Here is a 21,942-nt window from a genome sequence, read left to right as displayed (position 1 = left end):
AATTGTTAAAAAAATGTTCCTTTGTGCTCTTGCTTTAATTTTTTAATTTTTTTTTCATACCAATAGTAAAAAGTGTTTCCTTTATGTAAATGATTACACAAGGAAGAAGTGGAGGTTTGTAATGGAAGCATAAGGAAGTAGAAATGAGTCACAGAATTGAATTCCTAAGCTGCTATTACCTTACTTGGCTTTACAAATGTATGAACGTTTCAGATTTTGTGAAATGCACCCAAACTTATGTTCGTTTCTTCTATGTAGGAAATCTGTTCTACCACTAGGTGGAAGCACTATACTGAGAAGTAGTAAAGCCCCGGATCCAGTTATTTTTACATCCACCAAGACTTATGTTTCTGGTAAGAGAGACTTTAAAACATAAAACATCGCACAAAGGGTATCAGTTAAAAAATATATTTTATTTATATATTTTTAAAAAATCTAATGTAAAATATTTATATTCTTTACCCTTCATAAAAATCTTTGACATTACAACAACAAACACTTGTAATGGTAAACAAATTTTTGACTGTTTCCGCTTGTATGTTTGGACATTGATCTTTTTGCACTATGCTTTATGTCTTTTAGGTTAGAAGGCCTCTTTATCATCACCCTAATCTTTAGCTCCCTCCTAATATACTTCTAATGGAATTACGTGGGTACTGGGTAGGTATTGGTTGCACCACCTCACAATTCAATGAGAAAAAAAAAAGACAAAAAAAGACACAAACATTTGGCCTAATTAAAATGACACGTTAAAGCTAAGTATACCAGGAGTATGAATAATGATTATATTTTGCACAAATAAGGACTCAAAGTTTTCTGATGAAAAGTACTTGACCTCTAAGCATTGGCACATATTTCAGCTCCTTAGTTCAAACTAATTCAACTTTTCTTGGTAGGATAGTTATGAAGTACTTACAGATAAATAAATAAAAAAGTGGCCACAGTATCAAGTGTACCTGGTTTCATTCATTATTTAACATAACTGTTAAACCATGGAAAACATTTTAAAGAGTAACTTATCTGTCCACAATCTATATTTATTTCTTTTTTCCTTTTTCTGCATTTGTTCTCGCATTTCCAGCTTTGGGAAAGCCGCGGGTGAAATTACAAAGAGCTTTCTGGGAAGTGAGATCACTATGTCCAGTCGAGATGCATCCAGAGGCAACTATGGTTTACACCAAAAACACATTAAGGCTTAATAACAGACAAAACTTTCAATAGAGATTGATTGCATTCAGCAAAAGACTGTAAAAGGTTGGTTTGTGTGACAGAAACAGAGTTGTATGAATAAAATGTCTCTAAAGTAAAAATCTGCATGTAATTAAATATTTACATTTTTTTTTCAATTAAGCCACTTTAAAAAAAAAAAACATCCATTTACAATGGGTTTTTTAAAACAGATATTTCACAACTTAGGATTTGGTTGTCTTAATTGCACATTTAAACGCACATTTAAACAGATATACTAACATGTAACAAGTTCTTCATTTCCCAACCTCTAATTCTTATTCCAAACCTCGTATATGTTTTCATCACATTAAAATACGCAGAATCTTGCTCTAAATTACTGTATTGACTGCAACAAAATTAAATAATATATTTTTACATTACATACACATGCACAAACATGTACATGTAGGCAGTAGAGCTCATACTTGTAACTTCCTCATCTGATCGGCATCGTTCTTTTGGTTTAGTTTTTCCTTCCCTTTTACCATCCTGTGCACGGAAAAAAGAAAATTAAGCTCCCACTTTACGTTTTATTTGTTTACGTCAGCACATAACTCTTAAACTTTAAATAACTCTAAACGATTTACTCACTTTTGAACATGGTAAATGATAACAGCCAGCACCACCAAGCCGATGATTGCTACAACGATGATGGCAGCTAATAATCCTCCATCGTATCCATCCTGAGAAGAACTAGGGAGGTGGTACTCCTCACATCTGATTCCTTTGTAATTTTCTCTGCAGCTAAAGTGCCAAAGTGTTTAAAAATAATAATGAAAAAAGAAAATGTATCAGTAATATTTCTCATTTACATATTTTCTTGTAAAATTGATTCATTTGTGGCTTTTTTTTATTATTATTATTATTTTACTTACATGCAGGAGAGTGTCTCCATAGCTGGTAATTTATGACATGACGCTTCATTCATGCAAAATGTAGCTTCCTGAGGTTCACAAGGTTTTCCGTGTTCTGAAAATGTTACAGGATTAGTTATCTTTCTAAGCACACCTTCACGTTTAGAAATCGTCACAATTGATAGGATGAGTTACCTGCCATCATTTGAACTGCTTTATTTGTGGTTTATCCTAAGAGGGAACATATGTTTAGTTTCCACCATCCCAAAAAAGAAAGAAAAAAAAAACCTTGACAGAGTTTAGAAACGTCAAGAAGAATGACTTAATCAAAAGATCTCTCATAAAACCTAATTTGTTTAGTTTCTATCAGAAATGGTTCACTTACCACGTTCCTTTTACCAGTTCCTGAAATCCCAGCTTTAAATGCTTCTGGTTCCTGAGGCAAATCTTTGTGGCACCTATGCAGTTTTCTCATGTGGGCGTGCTTTTGCTGAAAAGAATGCAGGAGGGGCAGTTTGTCCACTTTTTTTTAAATGGCAAGTGAAATGTCAACCCTCTGATACTTCCTCACCATCTCTTAGTATCTGATAATGTTCTGGGTAACAAATTTTAAGTCGAGTTGGATCATTTTTGCCTTATATGTGGGCTGAAGGGGTTTTATTTATTTTTTTGCTTGCTAAAGCTTAGATCAATTGTTGCATTAGGCAGAGGATAGATGAGGGAAGTATTTGACGGACTGGGGAATTCTGCCTTTCTGGGTTTGGTAGAAAGCAAACAATTGCTGGTATGTGAAGAGGCATGAATGGCATCGTGAGAACTTTCTGTTACAGAAAATCTCGCATTGCTCCTCTCAGACGAGTAATTGTTTTTACCCAGAACCGTTAGCTGACTCACCACCTGGCACCATTTTCCTTTTAAAGTTTTGGTTTCAGGTTTTTAGTTTCGTAGTAAATGCAATCACTTCCAAAAAAAACACACATTGAATCCTTCAGAAGGAAAAGTTGGAAGGACTTATCCAGCATTGAACATTTTTATCAATGATGATATTTCGATGCTTGAACTGGGGTTTCTTGAGCAACATTTACCTGATCTTCTCTCCCATATGAGTTCTGACTGTGAAATCTCAACGGACCACAAGGTGTGACACCTTGATATGACCCCTATCAAGGTGTCAAGTGCATTTCATGTTGACATATTAATTTAATTTCATCAACTGACTAACATATCAACTCACATCATGATCTTAGAATCTCTAGTGTGTTCCCTAGTGCCAGCCGCAGACATGTAAGTCATTTATGGTCACTGATCTCTGTAGCATTCATCTAAATAAAATGACACTGTATTCTCAATGTTCAAGGTAGTTCTCCTGCTTGAAGGTGAATCTCTGCTCCATTATTGAGCCCTTTGCAGCCTCTTGCAGGTTTTGTTCAAACAATATCGTGTTTTTAGCTCCCTCTGTTTCGCATGAACTTTGACCTGTTTCTCTCTTCCTTATTAAAAAAAAAAGTATTTGTCACAGCATGATGATGCCACTACCATACTTCACGATGGAGGTGATGTGTTGAAGGAAATATTCATTGTTAGTTTTCTGTCATTCAGCATTGTGGATGTAGGCGAAAACCTTTCGTCTCGTCTGCGCACAGCAAGTTTATCCACATGTTTGTGGTTTCCGCCTCATAACTCCTGGCGAACTACATGTCCGCTGGCTTTCTTCCAGAAATAGCTTTCTTCTTGGCATTCTTCAATTAAGGCCAGATGAGCTGCAAAGACTCCCATTAGAAATGGGAGAAGTGTGCATGTTACAAATCTGAACTTTGTGGCAGAGCGGCCAGACAGAAGCAATTACTTAAAAAAAAAAAAAAAAAAAAAGTCCCATTCGCAGTTTGCCACAAACCAAATAGGGGTCCCATGAAACACATGAAGAAGGAACTCTGGTCAGATGAGAGCAATATTGAGCTTTGAAACCAACTGGCAGCATCGTGGTGAGAAGACGCTTTTCCTCAGCAGAGTCAGGGAAGTGGGACAGAGTGAACTGGAAGACAGACTGAGCAAAACACAACACAATCCTGTTAGAAACCTGGTGAGACTGGAGTGGATGTCCTGCAGGACAACATAACTAAAATATACAGCCAGAGATAAAATGGGATGGCTCAGATTAAAACATGTTCATGTGTTACAGCGGCCTGGTCCTGGTCCAGATCCAAAGGAGAATCTGTGGTGAGACTGAAAAATAGAAAAATAGATGTTGAAAGATGTTTTTCATCCAGTTTTGCACATATTTTAGCCACTATATGTGTAAACCTGATATAGAGATAACCCCCCCCTCCCCTCCAAAAAAAAAAACATACACATATGTATTCTTTATTACCAGCCTTCATAACATGACCTGACCTTTTTATTATCATGTAAGGTCATGTGATAAATTGTTTGAGAAATGCGAACGGCGACACTGCAAACTCATAGACCGCGTTTAACACACTGACTGCCGCCACGGAAGCCTTTAAAGTACCTGAATATTGTGCATTTGTCTTTTTCCGTGCGGATGGGTTGTTATCGCGAGGAACTGGGGAGGTAAAGCGAAGCGAGAGCGCTTTCCTACGTCGACGCTTCCAGAGTGGCACAGAAACGGGGACGTACAGAATGCCGTCTCCGTGTCTTTATCATGGACTACATTTATGACTCGACCGACTGCATTTTGCGCTTCTTAATGAAAACTGTGTCCAGTCTCCTTTGCGCTGGCTTCTCCCACCGCACATCTGTAACCGCTGGCATCCCGTTTTCAGCACCTGGACAGCTCCCCGTCGAGCAGCTCTTGTTATTATTATTATTATTATTATTATCATCATCCTCATCATCATCAGGCACATGGAGTCCCTGGTGTGATTGTGGGGGAAGCCCTGCAAGCACATTATGCATCTACTGATCCGGTGAAAGCCTCGTCGTCTCCGCTAAAGGATGGTGCTTCCAACCCAGAGGAGGTGTTCTCTATCCTCTGAGAAGAAGCGATACGTGTGCGCAGTCGACGCAGATTTAAGCCTAATCGCTGCCTACACACAGGAAGATCCGAGCTTCAGTCACACCGATCACCACCATCATCATCATCATCATCATTACAATAATAATAATAATAATAATAATCGGTTAAGGAAGGGATATCACCATCACTGCTGTGTGGTCAATGGAGAAGGGACCATGTAGAATATACTCAAGAGGTCAGTGTGTTTTTATTTAAAGCGTAAAGTTAATTAATGGGTTTTTTGTATGTGTGTGTGTGTGTGTGTTGGTTGCACCATAAATGAGAATTTAAGCAAAGCGCAGAATGGAAATGTTAACAGCCTCATAACTGTTTATAGAGCTGAAGGGAAATGATTGGAATTGCCTCCTTGTTACGTTAAATGCCGAGAGAGTGGCCAAAAATAGCCCAGAGTGATTGTTACACGAAATGAAACAGCCTAGTAAAATGAGTGCCTTTGTGGATGACCTCCTTCACTCGGGAAGCGCACACGCTATTGGCTGCAGCACTTATTGGAACAAGGGTCAACTCAAGATGCTGATTGGGAAATTCGATCCCTGTTTGTCACTTTTCCTTTTGGTCACCTCTACAGTGTAACAATCACTAAAAGTGTTCACCTGTTTGACTTTGAACACGTGTCGTCTCCAGATCATCTGTTTTTTTTTATGTTGTTGTTGTTTTTGTTTGTTTTTTTCTTTTCTTTTCTTTCCAAAGTCCATATTTTTGGAGCGCTGCAGTGAAACAAACACTCTCAACCCTTGAATGACCTGCGTTGATTTCTCCTGAGCAGCATTTAATCTGCTATGCTTCTCCGGCTGTGAATGCTGACAAAGAGTGTTTAAAGGGTAGCCTGAGTTTCAAACATTACCACGGAATCATATTCATATTAAACCAAGATGATTATCTGACGTTATTAGGTTATATTTAAGCACTATTGTCTGTATGCACATGTGTATTTCAGTAAATTACAATATCATTAAAATGTTAATTTATCCCCATTGTTCGCTCCAAACAGAAGCTATGAGCGTCACTATCCACTAACATAGTTTTTGTTTATTTTGTTGATTATGTCTTAAAGCTAATAAAAACCCAGAAATTATTGTTTCTCTAAGATACAGAATGTTAAGACTAATTGGAAAGTAGCATCTCTATATAGTTATTTCTTTTTAGCAAAGTAAAGCATGATGTGCTCTAAAGCTTCCCTGCAATAATTGTAGACTTGATCAAACACATTGTGCCAAAACCAGCCGATTAAATCAAATCCTGACAGAGTGTGGAAACTTCACACAGGACTTACACAATTCTGTGTCTTTTGCAGACATTAATGTCCAGCTCAAATGTTACATTTATTTGACATGAAAAAACTTTTGTTCAATGAATGTAAGGTTTTTTTTGTTTTTCTTTTCCTCCTTCCACCCGCTTAGGGTGCTTCTGACATTGTGTTTGGTTCATGTGTGACTTAACACAAAAGAAATGTGACAGCTGTAGCCCATGCCCTCCATGCGTGATGACTTTTGCAGCCCTGACTCACGCAACTACCCAATTCCTGAATTGGTTTAATTCGTGCACCTTTTCCATCACACTTTATTCTTCCACTAAACCTTCATTTATACTCCGTTCTAAAAACAGCCAGCTATTTTAGCAGTGACCTTTTGCGGTTATTGTGGGAGTGTTGATGGGCAACTGTCAAGTGTTGACTTGGAAGCTATAAATGGCCTTAAAATACTTAATGTTTAAAATCTGTTTTAGTGGCTCTAAGCAATATTCAATTAATAATAATAAAAAAAATTCATAAATAAATTTGAGGCTCCCCGCCTCTCGCCCGGAACGTTAGCTGGAGATGGGCACCAGCAACCCTCCCGACCCCACTTAGGGACAAGGGTGAAAGAAAATGGATGGATGGATGGATGGATGGATGGAAATTTGAGGCTTTCATTAGCTGTGGACTGCCCAATGTGGGGTCAGATCAAAAGTGCTGCTTATGAGAAAATAACAAGCAGTGTAAATATAGTCCAGTGACTTTGGGTTCCAATACCAGTTCACATGTTCCAGGAGTTGTTCTTCTCCTTGCAACATATAGAAGTAGTTTTCAGAAACACTGGTTGTACAACTAAATATTAGTTCAGTGATTAACTGGACTGCGACAGACTGGCGACCTGTCCAGGGTGTTCCCCGCCTCTCGCCCGGTACGCCAGCTGGAGATGGGCACCAGCAACCCTCCGGACCCCACTGAGGGACAAGGGTGTACGAAAATGGATGGATGGATGGATGATTAACTGGAAAGCTGTACCTTCAACAATATTTCAGTTACTGCTTTACGTTTTGGTTGTAAAGAATAATGCAGACTGCTTTACTTCTGAATAATACATTTAGATGTATGGAAATAAAACCTGTTACAAAGATTTTAAACTTTATTTGGTTCTTCTTTTTTTAAAAAAAAACCCTGCATTGTATCTTTACCACAGCTGTTCAGAAGTTTCTCTTTTTGAAATGAAGAACTATAACGTCAGATTTTCCAATAATATTCAAAAAACTGCGATGCACCTGTAACTTTCCGTGTCTGTTTAAGAGCTGGGCCGACTTTCACTGAGCAGTCGGATGTAAATGGCTCTCTGTGTGAGGGGGAACAAAGAGCAAGCATCCCTCTGCACTTACTATGCAAGGGGTGTGAAGTTCCTGAGCCCTCGATCCACAGAGCGGATCGTATATATTGGACGAGATTTAAAATCAATTACAATTTAGTGCTTCCAAGGAAAATAGTTGAAAAACACCTAAAGCCACAGTTCAGGTAAGGCATCTTTCAAAACTGACACTGGTATTTCATTGATTATTGTTCATAAATTTTTGTCTCTTTCAGCTTTATGTTTCATGACGCTGACTGTAATTATACCCTGCATAAGAAGATTACATTTGTGGTTATTGTTGTTTTCTAATTTTTGTTGTTGTACTTTTGCATGTCTTTTATCTGTAGATATGGCCCTGACCAGATCTCTGCAGTGGTGGATTTAGCTCCTGGCTTCATTTAAAGAAGACATATTAGCAGCAACAAGACATGAGCAATACCCAGTAAGTACAAAACGTGGCAAAGTATTAAGTTTTAAGCAATCCAGGTGAATGTAACATTAATACTGAGATTAGTAGAATGAGATTTCTACTTTTTATTGACCTTCACATGAGTAGGAATCTCTGGGAAAGCTCTTTTGAGAGTGCGAGCGCAGCAGACCTGTGCCAGCTTCGCTTACCATTCAGGAGGGATGTTCACATGTCATCTTCTCTTATTAATAATTACTCTGTGTGTGTGTGTGGTCCCTCCGACAAGCCCCGCATTCTTATTATAGGGAGGTTAGGGCCGGGGAAGGAGGAAGGGGGAGGGAGCTGAGTTGGAGGAAGCGAAGTGGAGTAGTGTGGAGCAGAGTGAGAGGTGAATGCAAAGTGTGTTCAGTCAGCTGCATCTTCTGCAAAGTGCAGGATGCTGCTTGGAGCCAATCGGGTCTTTTGTCTCAAGCTTCCCACCAGCATTTTGTCGCTGCTTTTGATTATTTAATAGTTGGTTTATAAAGCCGAGGCTGAGACAAAACATTTGCATGGAAACGACAGGAAGTGACCAAGATAGGAGACGGCTTCTCGATATAAACCACACAGGACTTCAGGGTCGCATTAACCGATCTCTCCAGAGAAAACCACGCATTTCATCCCACTGGCCTTCATCAGAGCATGCTCAGCCAGTGGGCTGAAATGTTGGCACGATTCTCGTTGAAGTGGCCTGGAAATGAATTGGTGACTGTGACGCAAGTCAAACAGACTCTGTAGTCTTTTGTGTGCTACCAAGAAGCTTTCATCTAAGATCTGGATTTTTCACATATTTTGGTTTAGCGCCGCAAGCAAAGAAATCAGGACAGCACATCCTTTTCCAAACGTCAATGAACAGAACGCTGTTAGTAGTGAAAGAACAATTTCTGCAAATTGCCATGGAGTAAAATAAATTTTTTTAGTACATTATATTTTTCTATGTGTAATTTTAAGCAAAAAAACACACCATAGAGACCTGCTGCATCTCTTTAGACCGGGGCACGATGTGTTACTTTGGAGATCTTTTAGTCTTCGTCATGTTGTTATTCAGGTTCAGTGTGAGTTATGTGGGGATCCTACAGAGCTGCTAGCCTTTAGGTGACTTAAATGAAAACATAAAAGTGACACAGTGAGTTATAATTTAACACAGGGTCGTTACCTTTCCAGACTGTGCCAGTTTGTTTGGAGAAATTATTTTCCTTATTAAATGAAATAACTCGAAAAGCACATTTTTTATTTACTTTTGTTATCAATAATAATAAAATGAGGTTGTCTGATTTAAAAACCAAAACCAAACTCAAATGTTTTTGAAACATTACTGTACAAAGCCGATGCACAAAGTGAATTGAAAATTGCCATACTTTTACTAATGAATTTGAAATGGCAACTTTGCTCAGCTATGAATGTTACTTCTAAATATAAAACACCACATTTTATGAAAATGTAAGATTACAGTTTGAAAACTGACTGGTGAGTGATACTTAAAGTTTAAAAAGCAACTTTAGACTGAGAAGTCATGTGTGCTTCACAAGCTCAAGGTACCTGCATCGTGAAAAGAATTCACAGCAAAGAACAAGGTGAGGTGGTGGTGGTGGGGAAAAACAATCTTACAAATCTATTATGCCATCTCTTTAATTGGGACATTGCCTTAAAGACGCAATGTTAAGTATTTACTTGTGTTTCGCTTGAACTGATTGTCAAATAAGCCTGTAAACAAGCAAGACTAATATGATTGGGTTTTTTTATCGGATGTGTTGTCAAGCCCTCATGGTGCTGCAACACATTCCTCAGTGACACAGATTATCATTCCTCCACATTCTCCAGTGAGCAGAAAGTATGTGTGTACATAATCTGAGCCCCTTAGTTTATTTAAAATATGTCCCATAGCCTGTTCTACACCTTTGGATGACAGTAAGTACAGGATACTAATGTGCCCAGCCTTGTGGAAATGACTTCCCACCAGATGCATGCATCAATAGCATCTGCTTTGTAACAGAATACTTTAATTTTGCCGAATTATCTGCAATCTTACGTTAGAAAACGGAAATTAGGATTGAACAGTTGAGCCAGATGCTAATCTGAGTTCCAAAGTTTTTTTTTTGTTTTGTTTTGTTTTTGCTGTCTTAACACAATTCCAATCTCCAAAGGTCATTGTGGTTCATGCAATGCTATTTTAGAATACTTCCTTAAAATATAAAAGGAAGTATATATTTCCTTATATATATATATATAAACATTTTATTCCATAATCAATTTTGCATTCAACGAGTATTTATGTAGAAGCTGATATTTGTTTGCATTATTGGTCTGAGGTCTGTACTCAAAATATTTAGTGAAGCACATTTTGCAAACAGAACGGCATACCAAGCAAGATAAACTGTCTCTAATGATATGACTGTTTAAAAATGATAATATTTGCAAGAAATGCTAAAAAAAAAAAAATGCTGATATTGCACCTTTTCACTTTTGCAATAGATAGCTATTCCACCGGGTCACACTGAACGGGCCCGTCTTTATCAAAAGGTGTTGATAATGGAGTTCAGACCAACTAAGTCTTACTTGTGAACAACCACTAAAGACTCAATGGTCACAAATGGCTACTAACATCGGATGTAAATAAACATTTAATAAAATACTGATAGTGGTATGAAAAGTTTTAAGGTCTTGCATGAAACCTTATTTAACATTTTACAAACACAGTTGCTTTAAAGTGTCAGAAATCTGTTTTGACGTCGACTCCAACGGTTGCCAATTGCTTTCTTCTTGCCACTCTTTAGTACATTTGTGAAGTGAACAACCAGGATTGTCTTATTGCCAGATTTATTGTCCCTGAGCTGAAGATCTCTGCAGCTCCTTGATAAATGCTCTCCTTGCAAGGCCTGTGAGTTTAAGTGAACAGCTATGTCTTGGTATAGGTTCGCAATTGCATGACACACTCTTCATTTGTTCAGTGATGGATTAAACAGTGCTGGGTGAGATGTTCAAAGCTTGGGACATTGTTTTATAGACTAGGTCTGCTTTAAATCTCTTCACAACTTTATCCTAACCTGTCTGCTGTGCATTGTGGTCTTACTTGTGCTATTTGTGTCTTATATTTCTTTAACAAACCTCTGTGACCTTCAAAGAATAGCTGGATGTGCTCTATTAAATTACACATGGGTGGACTTTATTTGATAATTTTGTAATTCTTGAAGGCAGTTGGCAGTTTTATTCATAATTATTAGTGTAAAAGGAACTGAATATAAATACACTTAACTATTTTCTTTGGGGGAGGGATAAGAAATTAAATCATGCATCATTCTTCTCAATGAAATTAGTTTGAGTTGGTTAATTCACATTCCTTCCTCCCTCGCCATCACCTTCCACTCCAAAAAAAAAAAGAAACGGTTTACAGTTACAGTGAAATAAAATGTACAATAATTCAACTAATTTAAATATAGGGCCATTTACATAACTGATGGCAGCACCTCACAGAAGCCAAAAAATAAATTAGCCAATAGCCACACAAATAAATTGTTGGTAACGATTTTCCTTGTTTCCCATTGTCAAAAAATATAGAATATTTAAATGTAATGTGTATGGTACTTTTAGTCTATATGAGAAGCTACCAACAATGTTCTAATTACAAATGCAAACCGTTTTGTATGAGATTGTCAGTGTTGTGCAACAAGTGGCCAAGTGGGCAACACAGACTTGTTGGTTATGGCACAGATAGTTAGCATGTTTTTTTTTTATACATTATCTTTGATATTAAAAGTTGTTTAATGGCCTGAGATATTTAAATGTGCCAATAATGCAAAAAATTTAAGAAATATGTAAGAGGGGCCAAATATATCTTTTCACAGCACAGCAAATCTAGCACTTCGTCACTCTTAAAGCGCTCTCTTTCATTTCCAGAGCTCACGATGATAGCTTCGACAGTAACTAGACGTTGCTTTGTGACACAAAGAGATAAGGACGATATTCCCATAAAACGAGCGGTTTTTCAATTTCTGTGTTCACATTTTATTTAACATAAAATTTATCAATGCATGATTATTTCTTAAGCTGGTTATGTAAATTTCCATGCTAATATAAACTGTTCACTGAATTCAGTATTTTCAAAAAGAAAAAAAACATGGTTGTGTTTTTCTCTTTTCTCAGGGGTTTCAGATATTTCTAACAAGAAGAAATAAAGGTTTACATTTCATATACATGAATACTTAAGATTTTTATATTTGGATGCAGCCTAGATTTGTGCAGTTTGTTTTTCTTTGTCTTTTTTAAAAAATTATATTAGTTTCTTCGGTCACAGAAAGTCCCCTGCAGATTAAGTATATTAGTCATGCATCCTGCTACGTTAGGATAAACTGCTGCAACATTGAGTTAAATTTAGTTGTTAATCTTTATGTAATCATTTGTGCTTTTGCCACAAAACAAAAACATTCTAGAATAACAAATGAATCACTTTATTTTTGGGGACACCACAAGTCATAAATGAGGACATTTCTGACATGGCTGTAACAACAGGATCATTTAATGTGTTTTAGGTTTGTAATTAGGACCTCTTGCATAAGGTGCTCAGGCATATAGTTTGTACACCCTGTCCCTGAAGCCGTCCACGCTCTCCTTTTTTGTTTCTTGTGTCATTCACTGCTGTAGCATTTTTTTTTTTTTTCTGAAAACAGCCTAGCCTTGAGCAGACTGCTTCACAATGTCTTCAGATGGGAAGCGCCTGCTCCCACCTCGGGATGGCAATTAGCCATCTTATCCTGGGCTCCGCACACAATTGCTCCTGGCCTCCTCCACGACTGTCTAAAAATGTGATATTGATGCACTAAACAGTTTGTGTCTGTCATAAATGATTAGTGTCCTTGTTGCAGCTTGTCAGAGGTGCCAGCTCCATGGATAAAATTGGGATGCAAAGGCACATTTTGTGCCGTGTTCATGTTTGACCCTCGAGCTGAAAAATGCAATTATAGCTCCACTGGCATTACAAAAGAGGCGACAAGAAAACGGCTCCGGCATTTCATGTTGCGAGGGCTAAACAATAAGCTAAGTTTGAGAAGCAAATATTTCTGATTTGCCATGTTGCGAATGCTCCTTTCCAGTCTGCTCAGTGATCATCTTCTAACCAGTTGTTTCCTCCTCTGCTTCACCTCTATCACAGAGGTTGCAAAATTCACCAACCCCTTTTGGCTTTTGTTCTCCGTCTTGTAATCAATGCCTTCCTCCACTGATAAGTACTCCAGTTATTGATGTCCCCACGCTGGCTGCTCTGGGATTGCTGCCAAGCAATGTGTGTCTCCTGTTCCAGGGTGACTTATCCTTGCCCGCTATTGGCTGAGCCACTCGGACTGCAGTCCTCTCTATGTACTCTAGTTCAGTGGAAGACAACGATACTTTGCCGGGTTCTGCCAAATTTAGCTTGCATCTCAAAGAAGATGAAGCTAAAAACGAAAATACAATTCTGAACACGAGAGAAGTGCAACGCCATTTATCGGCTTTGGTCAATTAATGTAAGCTGTCCAGTTAGTGTGACTGTTTGACAATGGTGCAGTGAAGATTCAGTCATGCTGAATGACTGAATCTTCAATTGAAATACTTGTCTTCATAGCATTTTGGCATTTAATCATGTATGTTAGATTATCATTGCCTTCTGGGCAAATGTTTTCGCTGTATGTGTCCCACAAACAAGTCTCCATTGATCATCAGTATTTATCTGGTGAATGTTTGGAGTTTATTTTTATGTATTTTGTAGAACTTGGATTTGGAAAGTCTGCATTAACAACATTTATACAGTAGTAAATAGAGGAGTACACCCACTTGCAATTATAGGGGTTTAACGTTAAAACTATACCTGCAAAATGACGATTGATTTTTAGAAAACCAAACCCACAGCAAATACTATCATGTCATTATTTATTCAACACAAATTAAGCCACATTTAAAACAAACAAACAAAAATAAAACTTGAAGTATGCTCTAAAAATTTACATACACAAAGACCCTTGAATATGTCATGGTATGGACATGTTGAAAACCTAAATACAAAATGTTTGAGTTCATCTTTAATCAACTAAAACATGCAAAATGACTCATTCAGCACCCTAACTGTACTGTTGCTTTGGTTGTGGTCTATCTTCTGTGTCACAGAGCTCCTCCCCAGGGTGGAGCCTCGGATCTGGAGGTCATCTCCCAGCAGGTGGAGGAGGACAACCAGTGCATGGCTCCAGTCCAGCTGGTCAACTTCACCTACAGAGACTTGCCTTTGGCGGCCCTGGACATATCTCTGGCTGGATCCCAGCTCATCTCCAACCCTGACGAAGAGGACAACAGAGATGGGTAGGAATCGGATTCGAGTGTATTTATTTTCGTAAAGCCACGTATTGTGTATATAATGTTAAACCTGAAACACTAATTTCACCATTGTTATACTGAGGTGTAAATCCCTTAAACGCGATGGCTTCTGAAACTACACAGAGCACCACACGTTTTTTAATCATTTTGTCATGTGAGAAAATCTCTCACACATTGGCTTCCAAATGTGTATCACATTGGGAGAAAAATTATAAGAATATTGCCACAGCTTATGAGCCTGACGAGGGATTTAAACTAGTGTTACCGTATTTCTTAACACAAACCAGAACATTCAACGGAGTGTCTTAGTTTTCCGCATAACTTGGATATCAAAGAGCTGCAAACAAGTTAGTGACATGATAATAATACATAAGTAGTTTGATAGACGTAAAAATACTAGAAATGCAATTACGTATTGATTAATGTTCTGGGTATTTGCTCCATTGTTAAGAAGATATCAGAGATATTGTGTGTGAGCCACCATGTCTGCTCTTTGTGTCAAAGCGCTCCATTTCTAATTATGGCAGAATTGCAATTACTGCAATCTGTAATCTACCCTGCCGGTGAAAAGCTCTGCTGTTCTTCTCCCCATTGCTCATATTTGCATTTTGTAATTATACCTGCCATGTTGAATCATGCCTCATTTTACAATAAAGTCTGTAAGATGATGATAACTGAAAATAAATGCATTAGTGTCACCATGTTAAATGGGCATTTTCTCCACTGATGTGTTCGTTGTAGCTTAATGACACGGCAATTTCTCTCCTCCGCACAGGTTTGTGTTTGCAATTTCGATAACCGGCGGAAAACAAAAGGTGTTGTTAGCACCACGGCCATCCTGAAATGTCAGAACCTTGTGGTGGTGCGCTCTCTGCCCATAAGGCCTTCTTGTTCTGGCCTTGTGTTGTTTTGTTCTCGCCATAATGCCATAATGCCATGCTGCCCAGCATTCTGCGGGACAGGATACACCCCTCCCTAAGCACCCCTGGAAGCAAGTGTCTGTGGCTTTCCAGTCAGGAAGCATGACTCACAGCCCTCCTGGCATGCTGTGATGTTGGCATCCATGCAGAAAAGTAGACAAACAGCATAAGCTTAATTAGAGCATTCGGCATCTCGCCGTTGAGGCCCCTGGTGCACGAACATGGTCAGCCGATGGCCGACTGGACTCTGCCTGTTTGGCCCAGTTGAGGCTGGAGGCTCTGTGGGACGAAGGCAAGGGACAGATGGGTCCTGCCCAAAACACCCACTTCCAGCCTCTGTCTCATTCAGATCACTGTCTTGCTCACATATTGAATAGAAAACACACGTCCTTAGCAATGGTGAACCAAAGGGAACAATCCGACAGCTCTGCAAATTATCGTCCCAGTGAGAGCTTTGGTGTAACACTATGTGAAACTTATGGCCCCTGCGGGATTTAGCAGTGTGCAATGGAAAACTGCACGTCTCTTCCTTGACTATAAGCATAAAGGTCATTGTGCTTTCCAAAACTATTCAAAGACATTGATACTTTTTTTAGATTTTGTCACATTACAACCCACTTTAACGTATTTTATGTGGTAAATAATTGTAAAGTGGATGCACCTACATATATATCAAATTTTGTTGGTTAGTGACTAATTACATATAATTGAAGTAACCATTAGAAAACAAGGTACTATTAGTAGTTTTACTGCACTTCACTTATTCTTGAGGAATAAGTGAAGTGTTCGTTCTTGAGGAGTTTTATTCCTCAAGAATAAGTGAATAGTTTTCTTGAATGAGGAGTTTCTTGCATGTACAGCCTCTCCCAAGTCACCGCACCACAAGTTTTAGTCTCTACTCTACACACCTTTGGAAAAATGTGGCTTGTATTTGTATTAAACTCCCCGAGTCAACACTGTAGATTGCAGTTGCATTTCTGTTGCTCCAACTGCAAGTCTGCAGTTGTCTCTTTAGGCTTTGAACTTCAACAGGCTAAGTGTCTTTGCCCTTAGCTCTTTTTCTGATAAATAGTTTTCCGGCCAAGTCTGTCTGGTTAGGTGGACTTTCCGTCTCGAGAGGTTTTGTAACAGGACATTATTCAAATCTTTTGGTCTCTCCAAGGCTCTGGAACGATCTAACATTACCTCAGGTGAGCTAAGACATAAATAAGTAAAATTCCACATTGTAATTATTAAAGAAAAATGAAGCCAAACTGAACTGGCTTCTATGGGACTGAAAATGTAAAGAAGCAGCCAGGTGCTGCTGATGGAAAGCCCTTTATTAACTGATCAACATTGGTCCAAAATTCCTCCACAACAATGTGATCCGCTGATACAGACAAGCTTCTGGGTCGTGAGGTGAACTTAATTTTGCCCTCGCATCTTATTTAGATTTATAGCTTTGCTGCTTTATATAAAGTGAATATCTGCATTGGTTTCTAAATGAAAAAAATATATATTCTTGCTGTAATTATAGAGGGCTATGAAGTTTTTAAGGACAACAATGTCCATGTGTTACAGTACGTCAATGAACTTTGGTAATGAAATTCCTGATTATCCGGTCACAGGCATTCCAAAACTCCTTGTCATCATAGTTTCATGCTCTCATTTATCAGACGAACCACCGGATACCTTCATGACTAAGCTGTGTGACATCCTAAGAATGACACAATGAAGGAATGTGTTGCATGCTGCATGATTTCAATCTGTCAATCGCTGTTGCGTTTTCCTGCGCATTCCATAGAGTTATGTTTGCCACTGCGTCCTGACCTAAAAGCTCATGCTTTATTTGCTGAGATCCGGACTTGGGGTGATGTGAAAAATTATGGTCACTATCTACAATTTACGTTCCGTTTTTATAGTTTACTTTACTTGCAGCGTTCTGTGCGACTGCTTGCCTAAATCATGGGCTCAAATCTCTTTCTATTTGACATTGTGCAATCTTTTCACTCTTAATTCTGTCTCATTTATAATTTCTGCCAAAAGTAAGCAAAATATTGTTTGCAGCAGTCATTAAATTAAGTGAGACCATTCAGTTTCAAAGTTCATTGGTTTTTTGAGCTATTATTTTTGCTTTATATATTAGAAGAAAAAAGCAAGATAAACCACTGTGTTAATGTACATCTATCCTCGAAAAACATTGTTGTGCAAGCTTTTAAAAGGAGCCATCCATGGGTGATATGTGGTGAATAAGGCACTGATAACGTGGATACAAATAAAATAATATAAAAATATATATACACATATATATAATGGCTGATTCGAATTTTCTGAACACTAGATGAGAGTAACACTCAGCTAATCTTAATCTAATGCGACAAAAGGCAAACCAGCTGTCTGTAATTATGAGGAATTATTTTCCTTTGGATGCTTTGAGCAACTTGCTTTCTGATTTATTTTGCTAATAATTGTTTAGCCACTTGGGGGCACTCATAGACTCTAAAGTTTTTTGAACTGCAAAAAAAAAACAAAAAAAACATGCGCATCGTAAGTGACACATCAAACACTTGACAGGTTTTGATGTCTTACAAAATACGCCTCATTTCCTCACATTAAAACAGTTTCTGGATGCTCCAGCATATGTGACATGATAAGAAACAATGTGACTTAAAAATGTTGTGATTTTAAAGTTGATGGGTGATGGATATAGAAAAATACTAACTAAGTGTAATGTAACCAAATATCACTCACAGAGCAGAGTTCATGAGTGTGAAGTGGGGCAGCAGTACCAGGAGCGCACCATTATAACCTAGAGAGCTTTTGTCACTTTGTGCATAATGCAGGAATTATTTATGTGAGCAGACATTGCTACGGGACGTGGGCAAGTTGTTGACTTGGTGTGCGACTGAGGCAGCTTACAGATGGTGTCGTCTTTGTAGGAATTTTGCCAAACTGTTTGTCTTTTTTTTTTTCTTCAACTCTCCACTGTGTTATCCTTCTGGTATCTTTTCTGTTTGTTTGTTGTTTTTTTTTTGCATTTTTACATTTGTGATGAAATTGATAGATCTTTTCTAAATTCCAACATTAATAACTCAATGATAACCTATCTTTGAAAAGTAGATTGTCTAATATTTATATAATTATGATACTGATATGAATTAAATTGCTCAGTTGTGTTATTTGGACCCTTCACCAACTTTGCAGCAGTTCTCGTTAAAAATAACTGCCTTACATATGTTGGCATTTTGACACAAACTGTTACTGAAAAGAAGGAATGGACAGGGCAACAGAAGATTAGCTAAGATGATCGTCCTCTTCAGTGTTATTCAAAGACCTGAAATAGATCAAAACTGATTTCTTTTGATAATTGATAATTGGTTTGGATAAAAACCTTTTATGTTCTGGAGTCAGAAGTTGCAACTTATACAGATATGATGTTCCACAAATGTCATTAAGTCAATAAACTTTTCTTCTAATTTTCTGGCAGCTACCTATGGTTCCTTGCAAAAGGTTTTATTCTTCCTAAGCCTTCTGATGTGAAAAAACCTTTTGCCCAAAATCAACTATCCTGATAGTAGCACATGTTGGTAGCAGCAGTATAATGCTGTGGGGAGGGTTTTCTTCAAAACGCATTACTTCAAGATTGATTGCAAGCTGAATGGGAAAATGATGAAAACTCCCCAATCCTGGGAGCTGCAAAGGCACGCCTCAGATTAAAGGTCAGCAATCTTCGGAATTTGGGTTTTAACATTTTTGGAAGGCACTGTACCACAGAATACGTCAGGCCAGAGGATATGTAACAATTGTTCAAAAACAACCATCAGTAATCTTGCCAGAATCTGGCAACAGAATCTTTAGCTTTTGGAACCAGATCCTTTACTGTACCTGTTGTGTGTCTGATGGACGTCTAAAAAGACTCTTTTTCAAACAACCACAAGGCTCCTTCATCAAATTGTCACTCCTGCCTGGCATTGTGCGTAACGCAACAGACGACATTTCACTGTCAGCTTTGATGTTTTTTTAATACTCACAAATATGCAAACTATGGGTTTGCTTCTCAGGACGAGAGCAAAGTCCTAGTGGGGGAAAAAAAAAGCATGCATCAGCGCCAACTTGTCTGCTAGGCTGTGGGTGTAACTCCTGTTTGTCTCCGTTTAGTAACTGTAGCTCATTTCTCTTGTAAAATCAGTCACTGACTTTCCTGTTTTAGGTCGTCCTCTGTTCTAAGATGGGCAGTTTAAGCAATCACTCCTTGTTGTAATTAGAAACCACTGGAGTGCTGCTATTGTGCTGAACAGGAGTAGAGGGACGATGGGCGCCATGCCGGATCCCAAACTTGTTTGGGATCCGTCGTTCTCAGTCGTTCTCTTCTTTTTGGCTGTGATAATTTACAATGACTTTTATTTCCCCAGTACATGAAGCTGCAGGAGGTTTATAGCAGCAAGAAAGTCAATCTTCAAAACTTTCAATTGATTACTTTAATAAGTTCATTCATCACACTTTATCATGAGCTAGAATTCCTTCTGGGTGTATTTGCTTATCTTGGCTGTGATAGAAGACATTTTTTCAGCTCTGGTTACACGGAAAAGGAAATATTAAGCTTAACAGGATAAAGATTGCCTAATAGTTTGGCCCCAAATCACTTGTCCCTTTCTTAAGAACAGGGAGGAGTATTCAAATGTAGACAGATGGCTCGATAGTTAAAATGTCTCCTCAAAATTAAAAGTAAGGTACGGTATAGGACTGCTTGAGCAGTCTGAAGGAGACAAACTATCCCAGCCTGTGCTGTTCAGCAGCCTGCAGGCTCACAGTTGTGGCCCATTTTCCTCTGCCCGAGCCTGCTGAGTTCAGCAGATTGGTGTGAATTGGTTGAAGTTTATACTCAAGGAACCACAGGGATCCATAGTTATCAGAACTGGGGGAGGGGGACTGAAAGGAGACGGGAAAACTTGAGTCAAGAAGGATCTTTTCTTAAGTGTTTTTGGCTAAAGTTGTCTATTAAAGACTGTCCCAATGTTCGTATATTTAAGAAAAATGTAAAGCACCTGAATTAGAGCGGAGACTCTGAGACTAATCAAGTTTAAAGTATAATTCAGTGGAAAAGGAGTATTTATTTTTAGTTCTTTGGTAGTCACACTTGCATACGTCGGATTGTCTCACAGAAGTCATATTAGCAAAATATGAAAAGGAGCTTTTAATGGTGAGTTGACGTAGAAAGGAGGTTTAGTTATTCAAACCAAACAAATCCTCTCTGACAAAACAGTCACTCAGTAAATCTGAAAACTGGTTGTGTTGCCTTTGGCGGCAGCACCTTTCCAAGCATGAGCTCCCTGTTTTACGTCATACCACAGTATCTCAAACAAATGTAAGCCCAGAGTTTGACTTATCTATTGCAAAACATTTTTATGTTTGTTTTGAACCATTCAGAACTGGACTTAGCTGTGTGCTTCATATTATCCTGCAGGAAGACTCAAGGTCACTAGCTAGTAGATATTCTCTTTCAGGATTTCCGGCTGGAAAGCAGAGTTTACGTTTGCCTGATTTTACAGCAGGACCTGAAGCAGCAAAGCAGAGCCACATCATCACTCTGCCACCACCATGTTTGGCTGTGAGACTGATGTTGAATGACGTTGATGTTCCTGTCCAGCATCTACAACAACTCTTTGAAAATCTTGGACAAAATGAGTTACAAAAATGTTTGATTTCCCTCTGAGATCAATAAAGTATTTTAGAATTTGAATTGAATTGAATTAATCACACTTAATTCAGGATTAAACCAACAAGGCAGTTATATTTCTACACGTTGGTTTGGATGTTTTCCCTTGATAAATGGACTCGGTGTAAAAACATTTTTTTTAATATTTTATTTTCTGATGATTGGAAACATTTAAGTAAGAAGACCAAGAAAGGTAAAAAAAAAAATGTAAATCAGTTTTGAGGTTTGGAAACATTTCCAACTGTTTATTGAAATCAAGATAAACAATGCAATATTTTCCCTATTGTGTGCCTTCTCACTCTTTGATTGCATTTGTACATATTAACTTGTGTTTTTATAATCGGCGTAGAGAACTTAATAGATTGTCATTAATCTGATTCTTTCTCCTGCTCAGTCTCTCCACCAAAAAGTTCACACAAAAACAAACCCTTTCTTCTCTAATTTCATTTCAACTTGTCACTGCTTCACAGGTTTACCCCGTATTTTGTTGTGCCTTAATTGCTAGAGACAATGTAATGAAAGAGACACTCCGTGTGATAGGATGAGTATAACTGAGCTGGTAAAAGCAGAAAAAACTCTGTCAGGTCTGTGCAAACGGGGCTCCAACAGAGCAGCCAGACCCATCTCTGCCTGTGCCAGTTGTCCTGCTCTGCGTCTTTGTCCGTTTTTGTGCAGCCAGAGCGGCTTTTCTGCAGCCGGCATCATTTACAGCAAGCCATCACTTCCATCGCAGGTTACTATTGATCAGTCTCGTGATCTAATCCCCCCACTCTGCTGCTGCTGGACGTGCTTCGATCGTCCCTCGGTGCGTTTTCTCTGCAT

At 38.4% G+C, this 21,942-nt stretch overlaps 1 protein-coding gene across 2 annotated transcripts in view; it reads left to right on the top strand.

Annotated features, from left to right (window-relative positions):
- The first annotated feature begins 4,532 nt into the window (after positions 1 to 4,532).
- tmem266 (transmembrane protein 266) overlaps positions 4,533 to 21,942 on the top strand; it is a 31,577-nt gene continuing 14,167 nt past the window's right edge. The window contains exons 1-3 of one of the 2 annotated variants that reach the window (XM_008412292.3): positions 4,533 to 5,296; positions 8,069 to 8,163; positions 14,302 to 14,490. In XM_008412292.3, the coding sequence (XP_008410514.2) occupies positions 8,150 to 8,163; positions 14,302 to 14,490 (203 nt within the window). In that variant the 5' untranslated portion in view covers positions 4,533 to 5,296; positions 8,069 to 8,149. Of the gene's footprint in view, positions 5,297 to 7,755; positions 7,886 to 8,068; positions 8,164 to 14,301; positions 14,491 to 21,942 lie in introns of those variants that run through there. The other variant, XM_008412293.3, reaches the window with a different exon arrangement.

The sequence above is a fragment of the Poecilia reticulata genome, chromosome 6 (assembly GCF_904066995.2).
Source record: "Poecilia reticulata chromosome 6, P_reticulata-male-v2, whole genome shotgun sequence".
In the NCBI taxonomy this organism is placed as follows: domain Eukaryota; kingdom Metazoa; phylum Chordata; class Actinopteri; order Cyprinodontiformes; family Poeciliidae; genus Poecilia; species Poecilia reticulata.
Note: the sequence above shows the minus strand (reverse complement) of the source record. Positions and strands in the feature narration are given on the sequence as shown.